Source organism: Adiantum capillus-veneris, chromosome 28 (genome assembly GCF_014529385.1).
Source record: "Adiantum capillus-veneris isolate H3 chromosome 28, ASM1452938v2, whole genome shotgun sequence".
NCBI lineage: Eukaryota > Viridiplantae > Streptophyta > Polypodiopsida > Polypodiales > Pteridaceae > Adiantum > Adiantum capillus-veneris.
The window spans coordinates 87,363,136-87,381,788 of record NC_140958.1 but is presented as its reverse complement, the minus strand read 5'-3'; the positions used below and the strand labels follow the sequence as shown (position 1 = coordinate 87,381,788).

The following is an 18,653-nucleotide window of genomic DNA, read 5'->3' as shown; positions in this document are numbered from 1 at the left end:
GTGCTAATGGTCTATGTCGACGAGGGGTACTGCTGGTCTATGTTGAAGATGGGGTCTATTATGTCGAAGATGATGACGATGTCGACAATGACGACGACTGTCACGGACACGACGATGTCGCCATGACGACGACGACGACGACGTGAGGCTAGGGCTGAAATATCAAAACGCTACGGCTGAAAACTGAGATCGCTGGGAATCTGCTACATTCAGGTATTGTGCCGACGACGACATTGATTGTTGTGCTAAGGGCTGAAAACTGAAAACGCTAGCTGATCTGTTGTCGTGGCGATGGTGATGACGAAAAAGGAACTATGACGATGACAACGATGGGTCATCATCAAGTCCGGGGCCTGCGATGACGATGATGATGTCGACGACGACGATGGTGTCGACAATGACAACGTCAAGGCTGAAAAACGCTAAGGCTGAAAACTGAAATCTGTCGCGATGGATGGCTTTCCAGCGAGGATCTGCTGTCGGGAATGGAATCGGGGATGCGACGAGGCTAAAGGGATGGTACTATTGCAAAAACGTTGATGGCTGAAAATTGCTCCAAAAACGCTAGTGCTGTTGGGGTACTACTGAGAGAGAGACCACCTGCCACGTGCAACACTTGGTGCACCACCTTTTGCTGCCTCCTCTGCCTCTATTGAGTGCCCAATGGTTTCTTTTATAGTTTCTTAGCAATTTCCCCTACCTACTTTTCCAACAAAAGTCACTTATTAATAAATAAGTGAAAAATGTGTACTTTGGCAAAAACGTTTCTATGCTTTGAAAAATGCTCATGCTAAATGACTGTACTGTGCAAGAGAGGGTATGCAACTATGACCGGCCTGGGCAAGCACGTCCTGCTAGAGGCTCACAAAGGTGCCAGGCTATGTCCTACGCTAAGACTGACGCTAGACTATGGCAGAAGCATGTCCACGTGCCACAAGTGTAGTGCGCACATGACATACCAGGTCTTCAAGGTAAGCTAACACAATTTCAAAACAAAATTAAAACTAAGAGTTTTATTAAGTGGATGTAATGTGCAACGGAAGTGATTGATGGTGAATGCTCAGGATGGATACTCAACACGTACTCAAGGTTCCTTGTACTTCATGAGAGAGTTTCTTTTACCAGTGTAGCAGGGAACGGGCGGAACACTGCCCAAGCGTTTCGAAATGGCGTTCCATACGAGTCCCGCTCCTGAAACGGAGTCGAGAACGGAACGCCGATCCGGAACAAGGTGTAGCCGGAACAGTGTTCCAAAACCGAGGGGAAATGGGGCGGAACACGGGGTGGAACGGGCAAAAGTAGGCATTTGGGGGCAGATTTGGGCTGTTTGGGGGACATATTTGGGACAATTTGAGGGGGGACAGATTTGGGGACAATTTTGGGGTTGTTTAGGAGTTGATTTGGGACTAAGCTGAACGGAGATAATTCAAGCATTACTTTAGTCGACCATTCCAGCCTCGTTCCCGTTCCAGCCCCCTTCCCCTCCGTTCCCGTTCACATTCCGGGTAACATTGGCTTTTACTTCATGAGAGATGTGCAAAGACTAGAGAGAAGAGAAAATGATATTGAGTGAGGGTTCTGTGAGTGATAGAGAGAGGAAGAGAGAAGACTAACACTAGATGGGGTCCCAACCCCCCCTCCAAGGACCCCCCCCTCTCTATCGCTAGAGAGGTATTTGCTTTAGATTGCACAAATGCTGATACAATGGTCCTAGATGTCACAAATTGCTGACAACTCAAAGCCACTAAGAACGGAGCCAACCTACAGATCCCGGCCAAGAAGCCTAAACCCTAAGAAGTAGCAGCAGTAGAAGAAGAAGCAGAAGAAGTTCCCACCAACTTATGGGACCCCGTCTCATGGGGTCCAAGTGACCTAAAGATATTAAAATAAAGCAAGGCCAACACGCACACACACACACACACACACACACGGGCTCATTTGCGTAGAAGCTGATGACGTGACACGCTATACGGATTTTCGAAAATTGCGCTGCCAGCTTTTGGACCAGTTGCTTTTGAGTTTGAAGCTTTTCATGTAACTGCTTTTCATGGTCAAGGGCCTTTAAATATGAGCCAAGGGCTCATTCTCTGGCATGCTTCCTGGAGAAGGTGCGAAGTCTGGAGTACAAGCGTTGTACTGAGTTCAAGCAATATAAAGAAATACCGGCGCCAACCTTTGGGGCCAATGCTCTCTTGGGGTAGAACTCCGCCACTCCCCGTCTCGTGTCATCTCTCTTTCGGTTCAATTGTTAATGAAGTGCTAAAAGTCTGTTCAGTCTGTTCTTTTCCCTTGGCACATGGTGCTGGTCCCGTGACAGTGGTATCAAAGCTTCGGACGTGTCCTTTTCTCAAAGCATACTGGTCCTACCAAAGAGCAGACAGAGCACTTTGGCGCTTCCAAGTTTACACGAAATTTTATTAAAGAATCTTCGTTTCCTGACCCCGGACTTATTACTAATTAGGCACTCCCACCCTTACTTCATTGCACATCGGGCGTGCTCCCATCTTCATCGCTCTGTCTTACACGGCATAAACCATAAAGATCACTTGCAAAGAAGGATTAAGGAATTTTTTTTCAAGCCGTTGTTTTTCTTAGAGGCAATGTCATGCAGTGGTGGATGTCTATAGCTACCAAACCGCACATTGTAAGGACTTGGCAAGCTTTCAAGAGAATTTTTGCCCAAAGTTACATGCCTTCAGACATCTTCCTTCGGAGTGTAGCTTCGAGTGGGGTACCCTGAATACTTGCCACAAAAACCCTTGCAGATTACGACTTGAAATTTCTCGACATCTCTCATCAGGTGTCTCTTCTCGAGCTAAAAACCTTGGAGGTCCAATGTGATTGCTATGTCTTGAGACTACCATCACCACTACAAGAGCACTGTCTGTCCAAGAGCTTATGGATCATGGTGCAAACGGCTACAACCTTGTGGAAGAAATCTAACCCTAATCTTGGTGCAGGTTTCAAAATGGAAAGCCAGTCGTCTTTTCGAGCTCGACTGATGCTTTTTAAATTTGAGTTCTGTTTGAGAAACTATTTGGTGATCCTGTTTGAAATTTGTTTGAAATGGATGGTATATGTTTTAAACTTGTCTTGGTGTTGATTTGAATTGTTTGACTCTGGTTTGAATATTGGTTTCAATAATTGGTGATTTACTCCCGGGTAGAGTAGTGAAATGATGTTTGAGAATGCTTGCACATACTTATGACCCGGACCCTTGTCGTTATTTGCGGGGAGAGTATTGAATGTTTGAAAAGTGGTGTTGTTAATACTCATGGCCCGGACCTGATGGTTATTTACGGGGGGGTATTAAGAAGTCTGAGCAGTGGTTACTCTCAGCATCTCCAAACGATGCAGGCTGCAGTCCGGGGGGGGGGGGTTGTAAAAGACCTCTATGTCTCTCGGCCCGGGCTTTTTTAGGTTATGCAGGAGGAGTGATGAGGGCGTCGTTAAACAACTCATGGCCCAGACCTAGATGGTTATTTACGGGGGGAGTGTTCATTGGCGGCTTTATGTTTCTATGTCTTGTAACATGCATATGTGAGCATTCATGTTGCATTGTGATGTGCCAACCACTGAATATTACTTATTGGATGAGATACTTCTTGAAAACCAACGACCCAAGATATCAAGAGTTCTAGACTCCTTATTGGATGAGATACTTCTGGGAAGCCAACGACCCAAGATATCAAGAGCTCCAATCTGGAATGAGACTCCTTATTGGATGAGATTCTTCTGAGAAGCCAACGACCCAAGAAATCAAAAGCTCCGATTTAGAATGAGAAAATTGATTGTCCCTCGGATTGTCGTCCCTCAGAATGTCCCTTGGAATGACCCTCAAAAAATTTTAAGCTAACTTGAGTTGTTTTACAGATATGCTCTAATTGCGGACGATTACTTTCTTTCACAAAGGGGGGATGTCACAAATTGCTGACATGTCGAGCCACTGAAGAACGGAGCCAACCTACAGATCCCGGCTGAGAAGCCTAAACCCTAAGAAGCAGCAGCAGTAGAAGTTCACACCAACTTATGGGACCCCGTTCGATGGGGCCCAAAGTGACCTAAAGATATTAAAATAAAGCAAGACCAACACACACACACACACAGAGGCTCATTTGCGTAGAAGCTGATGACGTTACATGCTGTACGGATTTTCAAAAATTGCACTGCCAGCTTTTGGACCATTTGCTTTTGAGTTTAAAGATTTTCATGTAATTGCTTTTCATCGCCAAGGGCCTTTAAATATGAGCCAAGGGCTCATTCTCTTGCATGCTTCCTGGAGAAGGTGCAAAGTCTGGAGTACCGGCGTTGTACTGAGTTCAAGAAATATAAAGAAATTCCAAAAGGGGCACCAACCTTTGCCACTCCCCGTCTCGTGTCGTCTCTCTTTCAGTTCAGTTGTTGTTGAAGTGCTAAAAGTCTGTTCAGCTGTTCTTTTACGTTGGCACGTGGTGCCGGTCCGCGTGACACTAGATGCTGAGATGCTGATGGGATCTTGCGGTAGATGGTTGGTTCTGCAAGGCTAAGGGCTGAAAATTGAAAACACTAGTGAATCTCTCTTGGATCTCGGACTATCCAAAGTGAATTTATAGATCAACACCAGGGACGTACATATTTTTCAGGTGTCCAATCTTACATAAATCAAGTCGCGTTTTATAATTTTGTCATGCATAATCTATGAAGAACATAAACTTGTCACTAAAAACCATGTAAATGAAATTATATATGTTCTTTCTCAGTTCTAGGTGAGGAATTAGCTATATTTTATGCCTATTTTTATAATTTATATCTCTCATGTGAAAAATGAATTTTTTAAGTGAGTGAAGTTTTGAGATACAATCATATACTCTATTTATAGCTTACATAAACAACTATACTATAAGTTTTGATTGATGTCTATATAACATAAAGACTCTTCAAATTATATGATGTCATGTGCACATGGCTCTGTGTTCCACGTGAACATGCTTCATCGACTTCCAAAGCCAATTCTATACCTATCCCTAGATAGGAGTGTCCAGAGTCCAAGGGGGGTTAGTATAAGCCTGTTCAGAGTACGTGCATGTCCGAACGAGTCCATTAGATTAGGTTTTCCAGTTTTGGAACCCTCTTGCATAAATGGTTTCTACAAGAGTTTTGACAAATGTTACACTACGGTGGGCGTCTTAATGAAGTCTTAGGTTAGAGAAATCCAACAAGCCATTCTCCACGCCAATCGAATTTCCAAGTTGGCATATGAGCGACAGTTTCACACAGAAACTTTGCAAACTTAAGTTTATTAATAAATCATTTTAATGGTTTATTTTTATAACTTTGTCTTCCAAGTTTGCCCTATAGGAGTCTTACAGGGTTCTTAAGAAGTAACCCTACTCTATAAAAGGAGTGTCCAACGTTTTGGAGACAGATGAGCCACTGATAGAGAAGCCCTAACGTTTTTGCAGAAACCAACCCTGGCGTTTGTGCCCACCAATTGCCGACAGATCATCCTCACAAGCCACGAGCCAGATCAGCCCTAGCAAGCCAGTGTTTTCCGTTTTCAGCCCTTTCCATCGTCAAAAATGTAATGGATCTACTATTGCGAACCTCCTTGCTGCAGCTTGTTCCTTCGGCAGCCATCGAGCCTTTTCTCGGCCATTCCCTCGCAGCATTGAGTGCTCCCATTACTCTCCATTATCGGCTCCTTCATCATCTGCGTTTTCAACCCTACTTTACGCAACAGATCGGCTACGTCATTACAATCAAATCTGCATCTTTGCCGCCAACCTTTAGCCCTTGATTCCTCTCCCATCGTGAGCTCAAATCAACCCCAGATCTACCCCTTGGTGGCCATCAGCAACCTCTCATCGAGACAAATTCAAAGATGCATCAAATCAACCCTGGAGATGCTTCATTTTGAAGAGGTACCGCGGCGCCATTCCCCATTCGAGTCAGTAGAGTTTCCATTGAGGTATTGCATGTGTGTACATTCCATTTACGCAATCAAAAGCAAATACCACATCAGCAATGGTGTGGGGGGGCCTTGAGAGGGTTGATTGGGACCCCACCAAATCTCTCTACAAGAAAATAAAAGAAACCATCATTCATGCTAATTCAAGCAAGGAAAGAAGAAAAGATCTGTGGAAGTGTAAAGTCTAGATCTTCACCATTTTAATTTCGCAGCACCTGACATATAAGTAGTCTTAATTCATTTATAATCCCATGCATGAAACTTGTGTCTTGGACCCACATAAACTAATATGATTTAATACAACCTTAAATAAAACTTTTATAGAGTAGAACATAAACAAATATGTGCGGCTAGTATAGATAAGCTGCCTACAAATTTTCCTAAGCCTTGGCATTTTTTTCTAAGCTTATTTGTACCTATCCTTTACATATATAGTGTAAGCAGTTTTGCACAACCACTCTTTATGGGCTCCATTCTCTATAAGGATAAGCTCAAAGTTTAAGGAGACGAATTTTAAAAACTCTATGATTATTGTATATAAGGACCTCAAAAAGAATTTTTGGGATTCTTTTTTAAATAAGACATGGCATTTTTATTCAAAACATTGAAAAAAAAAACACTTATCCTATTTAGGCACCAAACTAGTGTTAATAAATGCTAATAAATGCGTGTTCATACATATTTTCAATTTTTAAGTAGACATAAATTAAAGCCCATTGACCAAATTGAGAATCTGACAAGGCGCAAGTCTCTAAAGATTTACCTGTAAGAGATTTTGTGAGTGTAAATTCTAAAGCCCTTTTGGGGCCTGAAAACTCCACTTTACTCACTATATGGGGCTGCTTTTCGTCAAAACAGTCTTTAAGATTAGTGAATTCTCTGTTTTCAGTGCTTTCCTCTCAATTTCAACCATCCCTCTTTGGTCAACATTATGGGAAAGCTCTCTTATCAATCTACATCTACGATAGATGACTTTTATCGCAAAGAATTGCATCAGAATCAAAAATCTCAGCCATCTAAGAGTTCTCATCGAGAAGACTTTGTTCAATCTACCCATGTGGCGTTCACTAGTCCAATGTGCTTGCATAGATTGTGGCTTCCTTACTTATGAATTGCTCCCTTCTCCTAGAAACATAAGGTTTTAAGAATAACAAACTCCATCAAATCTAAGTATTGTCCTTGAGGAAGAAGACTGCATGAAAGCTTCTATATAGGTTAAAACAACCACATCAATTGTTGTAAAACCTTATGGCAATCTTTTACTCTTGAAAGGTGTCAAAACAATCCTCCATCTTTGAACGGTTAGAAAGTCAGTGAAGATGCTGGAAGATAAAGGATTCCTTAGAGGAATGCAATCCCTAGAGGAATGTAATCCTCAACAAAACTACACAATATGAACTTTTCTCTCATTTCAAAAACCCAACACGAGATATACAAGGCAACAGTGGAGAACATCTCTAAAGCCCAAACCTGCATTCCTAGAGAAATGCAATTCTCGATAGAACTACGCAAAATAAAATTCTCACTTCTGAAGAATATCTCTAAAGTCCAAAACTGCATTTTCCAATTTAACTTGAACATTAATGCAAGAAAAGAGGGACAAGGAACTTACCGATAGCACATCAAAGTTGTCCCAGCTAAACCAAGACTCCTCATCATCGTCGTCGTCACCATCAGCCTCATAGTCATCATCGTCTGGGCCACTCCGCCACCACTGCCGATTCTCCTCTCGATCAGACGCATTTGCATTGGGGCGATCTTCCGGAGGCCTTGAGCCGTATGCAGAAGTTTTACGTGCCCTCCAGCTTCCTCGAACGCCCTCTGCATTTGAATCCCATACACTTACATTATCAGGCTCATCAAGGTCTCTATAAGTGTTTCTGCGACTGGATTGTTCTGTTTCAGGCATGGACGAAGATACCCTTGACCTGCCATAACCTTCTTCAGCTCTAGCAGGAAGAAGCCTGTGCTTATTGGGCACCTTGTATGGTAGTTGGAAAATGCAAAGGTCGCCGCCTTCCACAATTGCGAGCCGCTTTAAAGCGCCCATTCTCTCTGATGGAGAATGTAGAAGATGAAGAGAGTTAGGGCTTATTTCCATCGTTACGGTAGCAAGGATCTCAATGGCATAGCCGGGCTGTTACTGCAACAAAAAGGGCACCATTACACCTTGTTCCTGACGATAATTAGCGCCTCTTATCCAATGAAATTATGTAGCATGTTTTTTTGGGGTGTACAAGCGTTTCAGATAGCCCAAATGATGCTGTGGAATATCCACGGCCAAAAAAAGCATGCACCACGTAGACACATGCTCCTATAAGATTCTGTTTGGCTGGCTGGCCGTCACCTTGTGCTCATTACAAGAGCGGCACGGCCCCTTACACAAATGAGTGACTTAGATAGTTACCAAGGACTGATGGCTTTGATCACTTTGTGAGCCAAAGGAGGTTTTCTTGTTTCTTGATTGTAGAATTGGCCACTTGGCATGATCTTAGCCATTGCCCAGTGTCCATGGCTCAAATGGCATGGCCAAAAGCCCCGCAATGATGTTATGCTTTTTCACTTATGAAGGTCTACACAACGCCGAAGTTAAATAAAACAAGAACGCTGCTTTTCTAGCGCCATTCCGAAGGTTTTCACATGTGTGAGCAAGCATGGCCGATGTTGCACAAGTTGGAGCGTTCACTCCTAACGTGATCCGTCACCTGAACTCGAGCGTCTCTTTTGGTGACGACGTGACAGTATGACGAGCCACAGTGTTGAACTTTACAGCACTCTCCATAGCATGGGCCTCCCTCAGCAATTCAGCAACGCACCATCCCTCTCATCACCAACCACCATGCGCATGTCCAAGCACAATTGAGGCTCCATCCGATACTTGGCACTTCATATTGCCTTGATTGCCCTTACCCCTGCCAGATCATTGACCCCACTGTGAGAGAGTAAGCTCTCCTCTCCTAGAAAAAAATTGGCTTGTCAATTTTCTTATTTCCTTGCTCTAGGATTTAAAGCTCTTTATGATTTACGATTTTCATTGACTCAGTAATGAGTAGCATACGTAAGCGTCTCTTGGAGTGCATTGATTGCAGGATCTGCCCAACAGGGACAGGACTAGGAAGCAAATATGTCACATGGCTCATAAAAGTTCTTAGCAAGCTTCCTCTTTGGAATGTCATTCCTTGGAACACACTGATTCCGGGATATGCCCAACAAAAACAGCTCTAGGCCATTTTCAGCGGAAGCAAAGAGATGGCATCTCTCCAAATACAATCACCTATGCTTGCATTTTGAAGGCATGTGGCACTATGCAAGATGCTGATTTGCAGGATTTGCGCAACTGGGTCTGATAGAGCTAAAAGCTTTGGGTTGTTTTCAACATCTGAAAAGAGAGGGCATCTCTCCATATGCAATCACCTACGCTTCCATGTTTGACACTAACTTGGTCAATATGTATGGCAAATGTGGTGTGCCACAGAAAGAAAACATGCTTGAGGAGCTTCTTTTTCAAAATGTCGTCTCTTGAAGTTCATTGATTGCGAGATATACCCAACAGGGACATGGCCAGGAAGCTCCAGGCTAATTTCAACAAATGCAAAGAGATGGCATCTCTCCAGATGCAATTACTTACGTACACTTGCATCTAAAAGGCATGTGGCATTACCCAAGATGCAAGGAATCCACGATGATATTTTTAGTCAAAGGTTGTTGCTTGGTTGACATGTATGCCAAATACTTCAGATGACTCAGAAAAGTGCTTTTGGAGATGGAGATTGCAATAATCCAATTCGTCATCGTCACATCGGCTACCCTGCAGTCCTATTCATCATCGTGATCACAACACCAATCCTCGTCACGTGCATACCAAACAACAATAGTAGAGCAAGATTTCAAGTTGAACATTGAGAAGGGGGTGCGCCAGACCTTTGAGGTAGTGCAATACACAGATGACACATGAGAAAAGTAATGAGAAGCATAAATGTTTGCCAAATGTCTCAAAGAGAATTACAGATGTGGAGGATGAACCAGAGGCTTTCTTTTAATAACAACCTCATGCATTCTTTTGACGGACGTAATTTTTTGGCGAGCGCTTTTTGGAATCCGGCGACGAGCAGATTCCAAAAAGACTCTCTACCTTCTCAACTTTGTTCTCTCTCGCTACCACCCAAGCTTCTTCTTCTCCATCGATTAATAATTGTGATCCTTGAGCAATAAAGGTCTCTCTCTCTCTCTCTCTCTCTCTCTCTCTCTCTCTCTCTCTCTCTCTCTCTCTCTCTCTCTCTCTCTCTCCCCTTTTCTCTCTTTCTCTTGCACCTCCACCCCCCCCCCCTCTCTCTTTCTCTCTCTCCATCCATTCCCCCTTTTCTCTCTCTTCTCCCTCCACCTCCACCCTTCTGTCTCCCATCCCTCTCTCTCTCTCTCTCTCTCTCTCTCTCTCTCTCTCTCTCTCTCTCTCTCTCTCTCTCTCTCTCTCTCCCACCCATAGTCCAAGTGGCATGGCCACGTGGACTATCGTCCACCCGTAGTCCACATGGCTCAAAAAAAAATAAAAACTTGGGGCCACGTGGACTACGGGTGGCCGGTACTGGCAGTCCACGTAGCCATGCCACTGGGGGGGGGGGGGGGGGGGGGGGGGGGGGGGGGGGGGGGGGGGGGAGAGAGAGAGAGAGAGAGAACCGATGGGTGGGGTTAGAGAGAGAGGGGGGGGTGGAGGTGCAAGAGAAACAGAGAAAAGGGGAGATGGAAAAGAAAGAGATAGGAGGGGATTAGAGAGAGAGAGAGAGAGACCCAAGAGAGAGAAATAACAAAGTTGAGACAAGAAGGGAGAAAGAATCTTTTTGGAATCTACTCGTCGGATTCTAAAAAAGCGATCACCAAAAAAGATCCCCCTCTTTTGATATTACTGCCAAAAATCAGCTTACACCATGATGACAAATCACGATGCGAATGCGATGATGGGCTGAAAACTTTGAAGGTTAGCACAGAGCCGGAAGGTGGATCAAAATCATCACAGGCAGCAAGTGAACCTATTGCGAGGTCATTCACATCAACCTGCTTTAAAGTGCTTTTGCTCGTTCTCCTACGAAAACATTGGGTGTGTTGATAATCACCCGCATTACAATTGCCACTGTCGATTAGCGGTTGTTGCCCCTTGCTCTAGCGAACTTGGAATAGCCCCCTGGCAAGCCAGGGCCTCAACAACTTGGAAACTTCCTACATCAACGATCACCCAAGCCTCCCGGATGATGACCTCCAACCATCTGCGAATGTCCCAACCTTGGCGTAGAACTGTCTTGCCTAGTGCAAGGGAGGGGGTGCTATAGAAACGAGCTTTTCTCACATGTCACAAGCTCACTACACGATCACAACGGGAGAAATCTATCATGGATGCTCTATAAAATTTGGGTTTTGGAGAGTATTTTTGTTGGAGGTGCGGCAGCTATACCCAGCATGTGACTAACTTGAAAGAGTAGGAACAACACAGAAGCAATGGTGATGGTAGTTGACATGATAATAAAAGTGAAAGTGACAATCAACACAAGGATAGAAGTCATAGAAGAGATGATGAGAAAGGTTCGTATTCCTCTCCTTATCCAAATCCTAGAGCGTACAGATTGCAAGATATGCCCAAAATGGTTGAGACAAAGCAACCTGGGGAAACACAACCCATGCCTGTTTTCCTAAATGCAATAACCTATTCTTGGGGGTTCAAGACTTCTGCCATTTGACAAGACCAACGTGATAAAAACAAAGCCAAACCAAGCACGATAAAAACAAAGCCAGAACCCCTTGTTGATGTATAGCCTTCAAGACATCACCTTGAGCCCAGAAATCTATGACTAAAGGTCGGCGGGCTAGACATGATCGATATGACAGAAGTATAAAAGACAACGAAACCATGATAGAGAGGATGATATTTACTTGGACGTTTTGACTGCACAAGCACGACTCCAGCTCGACAACACTGCAAGGTCCGTTATTTGCATGCAATTTCCCATATATGTCTATGTGTTTGCTTGGTGCAACATGTAAATGCTGCAGGGCAGGGCACGACTTTCGTTTCTTATAATTTCTGGAGAGACCACAATGCCAACTCTCCACCATACTTTTGCATGGCACTTCTGCATGACGTGTATTGTATAAATAGCATTTTCACTATGTGACTTTTCATTGCAAGACAAAATGTTTAACTATTTACATTGGTTTTCTGTAGCTTGACACAAACATTATCCTCCGGCTTGGACAATTGGGCGACAGTCGTACACGGTTATCAGGTCGGTAGTGGAATTTAATTTTTATAGTCAATTGATGCGTTTTTAATTTTTTGAGTTTGTCAATGCTTCCTTAAGTGTAGCTACATGTTTTTCTCACTAGTACATGCTCAATCTCAATCGTCCTATTTGTATATCAAATAGATACAGACTTCTTTTCTCATAGATGCTTGATGTCAATCTGGATATGTCCATTTATGTTTTATAGCAAGGTCCACCAAGAAAGTCTAGTTACTTGTTCCCACTTTTAGAGTTTCTATGTTTTCCAAAAAAGAAGATCACTTCCCTAGTTTCTTGGATAACCTCTTTGAAACTGGTCATCAACTTGTCAAGTGGTTGTCTTCGAAGATGCGTCGTTCCTAGTCTCTAGACTTCTAGACTTTTTGAAGATAGCAAAAACAGCCAGTTTGTATACTTATTAGGATGGCTTGGTTTTTCCATAACTTTCCTCCCAAGATTAGGTCATTCTTGAACTTCACGACCTTCCAAGTCTTCTATATCCATTTACATATTTTTCCTACAAGGCCTTTCGTCACTGGACAATTATGGAACAAGTGAAGGGGATCCTCACTAATCGCCTTACACCATGAGCATCTATCAGAGCCTATCCGTTTGGTTAAAATCTTAACCCCAGTGGGAAGCCCCCCCCCCCCCCCCCCCCCCCCCCCCCCCCCCCCCTCACACACACTCACACACACACCCAATAGCACCTTCCATAGGAAGATCTTCATATCCGAAGGCCATTGAGGGTCCCATATGTTGCTTGCTACTGATGCTAATCAAGATTTTTTTTCCACCATTGCTTATTGAGTGGGGAGAACCAATCTGTTTGAACATAATTTTGCAGTATACTGCCTTTGTTTGCAGTTTGGTGAAGTTTCTATGTTCAAGCCAAAGCCAAACGTTCCAATCAAACTCAGACTCACAAATTGGCATAAGCACGTTGCTAAGACCTTCGAATACTTTGCCGACCAGTAGTCATTCGGTTTCGTAGAGAAAATATTGATTAGCCAACAGATCTGCTTCTTTCCATGTCATGTTGGCTTCATCACAGAGTTGGGTCAAGTGTATGAGTCCTTTGACATTTGTTGGCAACATCTCTCCCAAACGGGCACCAATGTGTTACAAAGTTTGTGAAATATTTGGTTGTCTCACCCCATTCAAGTGTCTCTGATGCTTTTGTGCACTTTTGTACCAGCTCGCCGGTGATGACGCCTACTTTTGGGGTTGCCGAGTAGTTTGTTATGAACCCCGAACTCTTTCCATAAGCCCCCTTGGGAGATTAACTTTCTTTGTCAATCACGTCCCATGTCATGATGGCCTATGCCTAGTCTTGTTTGGCAATTATGTCCATAAATATAGCACATTGGGCATTGCCATGCACTTCAAGGTCGAGGATCTCAATGCCGCTTTGCTCCTTGCATACTCCCATTTAGCCCACTGCTATGGTCGATATCTTTGGTGTTATTTTTTAATAGGAATCTTTTAGCAGGTTTTGAGATTTCCTTCCAATTACATTTTGCTATTTTGAACAGAGGCCCCACGAAGGATAGATATGGGATCATAAATGAGTTGATCGCCTTCACCCTAATGTGGAAAGGAACATGATCCCACCTTTGCATCTTGACCTAAACTTTGTCCATAGTCCACCGGAACCTTTACTTATGAGAAACTCCCAGTCCAAATGGGGCAAAACACCTTTCCTTTTGAGACAATCTTACCTGGCCATTCAGAGGGGTCGTGGGAGTCATTTTGTGATAAAGAGGTCATTCTTGACTTTTCCACATTTTCTGATGAAGACGTCATTCTTGACTTTTCCACATCGCACTTAGATCGAGAGGCTATGGCAAAAGTGCATAAAGGTCTCAAGAGCCTTCCTCATGACGATTTCAAGAAGAGTAGTGAGTCACCAGCGAATAGCTTTGTCAGGAGTTATTTGTTACCCGACAGGACAACCCTTATATTTCCCCTCTTGTAGCATTGATCTCCAACATGGTGACTAGGGGATGAGAGTCGATAGAGAACAATAGAAAGGCAAGTGGGCAGTCTTGTTTGATTGATCTTTTCACTTCAAAGGCACCCACAATTATGTTATTAAAGATCAGCTCAGAGTGGCTACATGCTCCTAGGGAAATGTATTATCTGGTAGAACCTAGGACCCAAACCCAACGCTTTCATGATATCTTCTATGTACGACAACAGGATCCTGTTGTACATTTTGTCTAGGTCAAGGTGCATGAGGATACATTCTTGATTAGTAAAGTTTCCATACTGGATACCGATCATTGCTGCCAAATTTTTTATCATAAATTGACCTCTCTTTGATAAAGCCATGTTGGTGGGGGGTGATAGATTTATCTAAGAGCGGAGCGAGCTTAAGGGCTACAATTTTGGCAATAATTTTATATGCGACCATCATCATTGATGATGGGACACCACTGTTTCACATGACAAACAAGTTTTGCGATAGGTTTGATGAGACCTCTTATCACGCATGTATCAAATACCCCTTCTAGAAGGGCTTTGTTTGCCAATCGTGTGATAGGGGTCTTTAGATCCTCCTAGAACACCTTGAAAGACTTGAATGTCATCTCCATCCCATTAGGAAGACTTTTCCTTTTCAATTGAATGCAACACCAGCGAGCATTCATCTTCGGTGAAGGCCTTCCCCAACCAATCTACTTTTGAGGGCGATAAAGTTTTGCTGACAGTGTTGAGAGGGCAACTCGCGCTTCTTCCGTTTCTTTGGACCAAGCTTTGAGTTGGCCTATAATATGACTTAGATAATTGAGCATTAACTTGGCCATTCCATTGGGGTCTTGCATGACCTTGAAAAACTCAACTATCCTGTCTCATTCTAGAGACTTTTTCTTGTCAAGTGAATGCAATGCCTTTCCCAACTAGTCTTCTTTTGAGGGTGATATAGTTATGTTGATAGTGTTGAGAGGGTGGCTCGTGCTTCTTCCGTTTCTTTGGACCAAGCTTTGAGTTGGCCTAGAATATGACTTAAATGATTGAGCATTAACTTGGCCATTCCATTGGGGTCTTGCACAAATTTCTCTTTATCATCCATGATTGTGTTGATGGTTCCCTAACGTCTTTTAACTTTGAGTGCTTTGAAGAAATGCTCTTGGTTGGCAGTGTCAGGTTGAAGGTAGCTCTTGATAGTAACTTGCCTTCCTTACCTCTTCAAGTTGTTGTTTTTCTAGAGCTACTTTTGCTTCGAGCCAACTCTGTGTTGTGCTTCAGAGGCCGTCCCATCCCCTTTTATGTTGTTTAGCAATTATACTTCCTCTTTAGCTTGGTTGTTGTTTTCCTCGTTAGCCTTCTTTACCTTTGAGCTTGCTCTTTTAAGTGCTATTTGTATGCTTTGAGCAAAAACGCTCTAGGCTTCTCTATTCAACGTCTTTGCCAAATTTTGGAAGAGTAGGTCTTTGAAGAGGTGTTCCCCAACGACAAGCTTCTTCTTTGTTTCTTTGGGTTAAGTGACATCCCTCTTGACATTTCTAAGTTTAATGGAGCATGGAAGGTGGTAAGCTTTGCGAAGTGTCTATCTTCATTTCTATTGAAGAGGGGATACAATTGGCTCCATGAGAGCATTAGCACCTAGCAATTCGTGCCGTATGAGCATATTGTAGGCTTGTGTAGGTGAAGCCTATCGTGTTGCTCCATGGCTCAACTAACCACAAGTCCACCAAGCCCACTTCTCACATAAACATTGCAATTTTGCATTTTCAGATCCCACAAGAAAACTTGAGGAGCCGGTTTTGCCTTTTCTAATCTCCACCATATTGAAATCTCATGTCATGCACCAGTCACCCTCAAATGTGTAGTCTCTAAGATGTACCCACATTTTGGCCCTATTATTGGCATCATAAGGGATGTATACATTGATAATGGTGATTGGTTCTCCTGCCCAATTAATCTACACCCAAAGGAATCTCCCAAAAGCGTGGTTTAGGACCTCCTTCAGCTCTAGGTCTCTATCCTCAATGGTAAGAATGCCATTGTAACCATCTCCTCCCTCTCCATAGAATGCCAGCTTCTTGCATGTTGCTTGATACCTTCAACTGGAGGCATCAATATGACGCTCTTCTTTAGCGCAACAAATGAATTCATTGGCTTTCCTATTCCATCCCTAAATAGGGCATATTTCTTGCAGGTTTTGATGCCCTTCATGTTCCAAGACTGAATAGAGATGTCTTTTGTCATTGGGAAAGGAGTAGAAACTCCTCCACGTTGGCTAGCTCCTCCTCTGTATTCTCTTTTAGAGTGTCTTCCTCCATGGGTAGTTTCCCAACTTTAGTTTGGGAATGGACCATCTTTGTTGTCAATAGGTTCTTGGGGTTGGTATCCCATAGCACATCGAATGGGATTTAAAGTGCTTGCACAAGATATTTTTTGTCATCATCTCCCTTCCAAAGGTAGGCACAATAACTAACTTTTGAATAAATGGAGTCGGTGCTTTCTGAACGGCAGAGGACATGATGCCAAAGCTCGGGGTGGCCTTATCTCCACTATTTGGGGCTTGTGTGATGTTTTTATGTTTGTCTTGTGTTTTCATGCCAAGAAGGGATTCTTGGTTGCTAGTGGCCTGCTGGTCACTCGTCTCTAGCAGGGATTTCATAATCACGTGATCACACGTTATTTTCTGGTAATAACACTTGTGAACATGTCATTAACATGTTAACAACTTCTCATGTTCACAAAAATGCCAGTTCGGGGTAACTTGGGAACCGGCCAAAATCCCGTCGGGTTTTGGATTTACCCGGCGGGCCCACCAGGTATCTCCAATACCCAGTAGTGTCCGCTGCAGTCGGCAGTAAGCCCGGTGGGCTACATATTTCTATATATAATTGGCCCTAGTGAGCCCTTTGGGATATATTTCCTGACCCTCTTCTCACCCAAAGGTACTGATATTTGTATGTGTGGGTGTGAGTGGGTGTGTGTACTCCTGTGAGCAGCTGCACACAGTCATAGTGCACAGCTAGATGTGTGCAGCCCATCACACAAGGGGTGCATGCACGTGTAAGGCCATTCTTTGGAATGGTGCTTATCATGGGGCACTTGGTCGGTAACACGACTGAGTAGTGTCCTATAATAAGTATCGCACATCGTAGTTCTACTAGTCGGTAACACGACAATAATAGTATCTTTATGAACGATGTCACCTTCCCTTCCCTTTATAAAATGCAGGCATATGGTCGAAAACACGGCTAAGTTATGTATGTATACAATTCCTATTCCCTTAGATTGGGGCGGCACCTTGTTGGTTACGAATGGTGTCGTTCGTTAGTGCATGTTGTATTTTTTGCATATTGTAGCATTTGGTCGATAAGCGGCCAAAGTATGTTGTAAATTTGTTTGGTTTTTTGGTTATGCGACTTGCATTGTTTTTTATGTGTGTGATTCATGCAATACTTGGTCGGTAATGTGGCCTAAGTATTTCTTGGATCATAGTTTACTTCATATTATCTTCCTCTTCAATTTGATAATCCTCTAAAATTTATGACATATCATCTAATCTCTCTGTATCTCTATATTCAAAAAAATAAAGATTCACACCATGCAATATATGTGTGTGTGTTATTAAGAACCTGTAAAACAATTAAAAATGCTACATATAATTCACTCTATTTCTCTTTATGACACTTTCAACATATAAAATAAACTTCAAAAAATTGTTCTTTGTGTCTGCAACATGAAGTAATTATAAAGATTGATTCAAAATGTAGTCTAGATCTCACTCTCTATCTCTCTCACTCTCTAAAATATAGATCAAGTTAAAAATCTCTAAAAAGCTACTCTTTGTTACTCTATTTTCAAGATTTCAAAATGATATGTAGTGCAAAACTCTATATTTCCCTCCATTAAAATTTAAAACAATTCCAAACATTACTTTTGTCTATCTTTAAAAATTTCGCAAACTACTCTAAATGCTTTCTAATATCTGCTCTCTCTCTCTCTCTCTCTCATTTTAGTGTAAATGAATAGCAATGTGATGTTTTGCTTGATGTACAATTGATTATCTGGTTACTACTGTCTTTGTTTTTGTTTTTATTTTGAAAGATATGGATGTGTATTAAGTGTCTATTGTTGTAATATTTCTTGAAGTATAATAAATTGTCTAGTTACTGTTGTTTGACTCTCATTTTAGGGTAAATGGATAGCAATTGTTGGGGTATAAAGCCCAATGTGGTCGCCCAGGTAAGTGGGCGGGCCGCCAGGTATGTACACATATTCTTTTGTAAAAACCTAATAAGAACTCACTATGCTCTACACATTACAGTAGAGCGAGTTCACCATATCGTCGTGCTCTTCTTCTCGCACTCTCTCTCGCGTCGCACTTCCGCGAGTTCACCATATCGTGGTGCTCTTCTTCTCGCACTCTCTCTCGCGTCGCACTTCCGCTCGTACTCCTTCAACTGGTATCAGAG

General features: G+C 42.9%; 1 protein-coding gene across 6 annotated transcripts in view; it reads right to left on the bottom strand.

Annotated features, from left to right (window-relative positions):
• The window catches only part of LOC147420831 (uncharacterized), a 52,480-nt gene extending 44,302 nt beyond the window's left edge, over window positions 1-8,178 (bottom strand). For 3 of the 6 annotated variants that reach the window (XM_086504303.1, XM_086504304.1, XM_086504305.1), the window contains exon 1: window positions 7,560-8,178. In XM_086504303.1, coding sequence (XP_086360429.1) covers window positions 7,560-8,048 — 489 coding nt within the window. In that variant the 5' untranslated portion in view covers window positions 8,049-8,178. The remainder of the gene's footprint in view (window positions 1-7,559) is intronic. The other 3 variants (XM_086504300.1, XM_086504302.1, XM_086504301.1) reach the window with 2 other exon arrangements.
• Window positions 8,179-18,653: the final 10,475 nt, after the last annotated feature.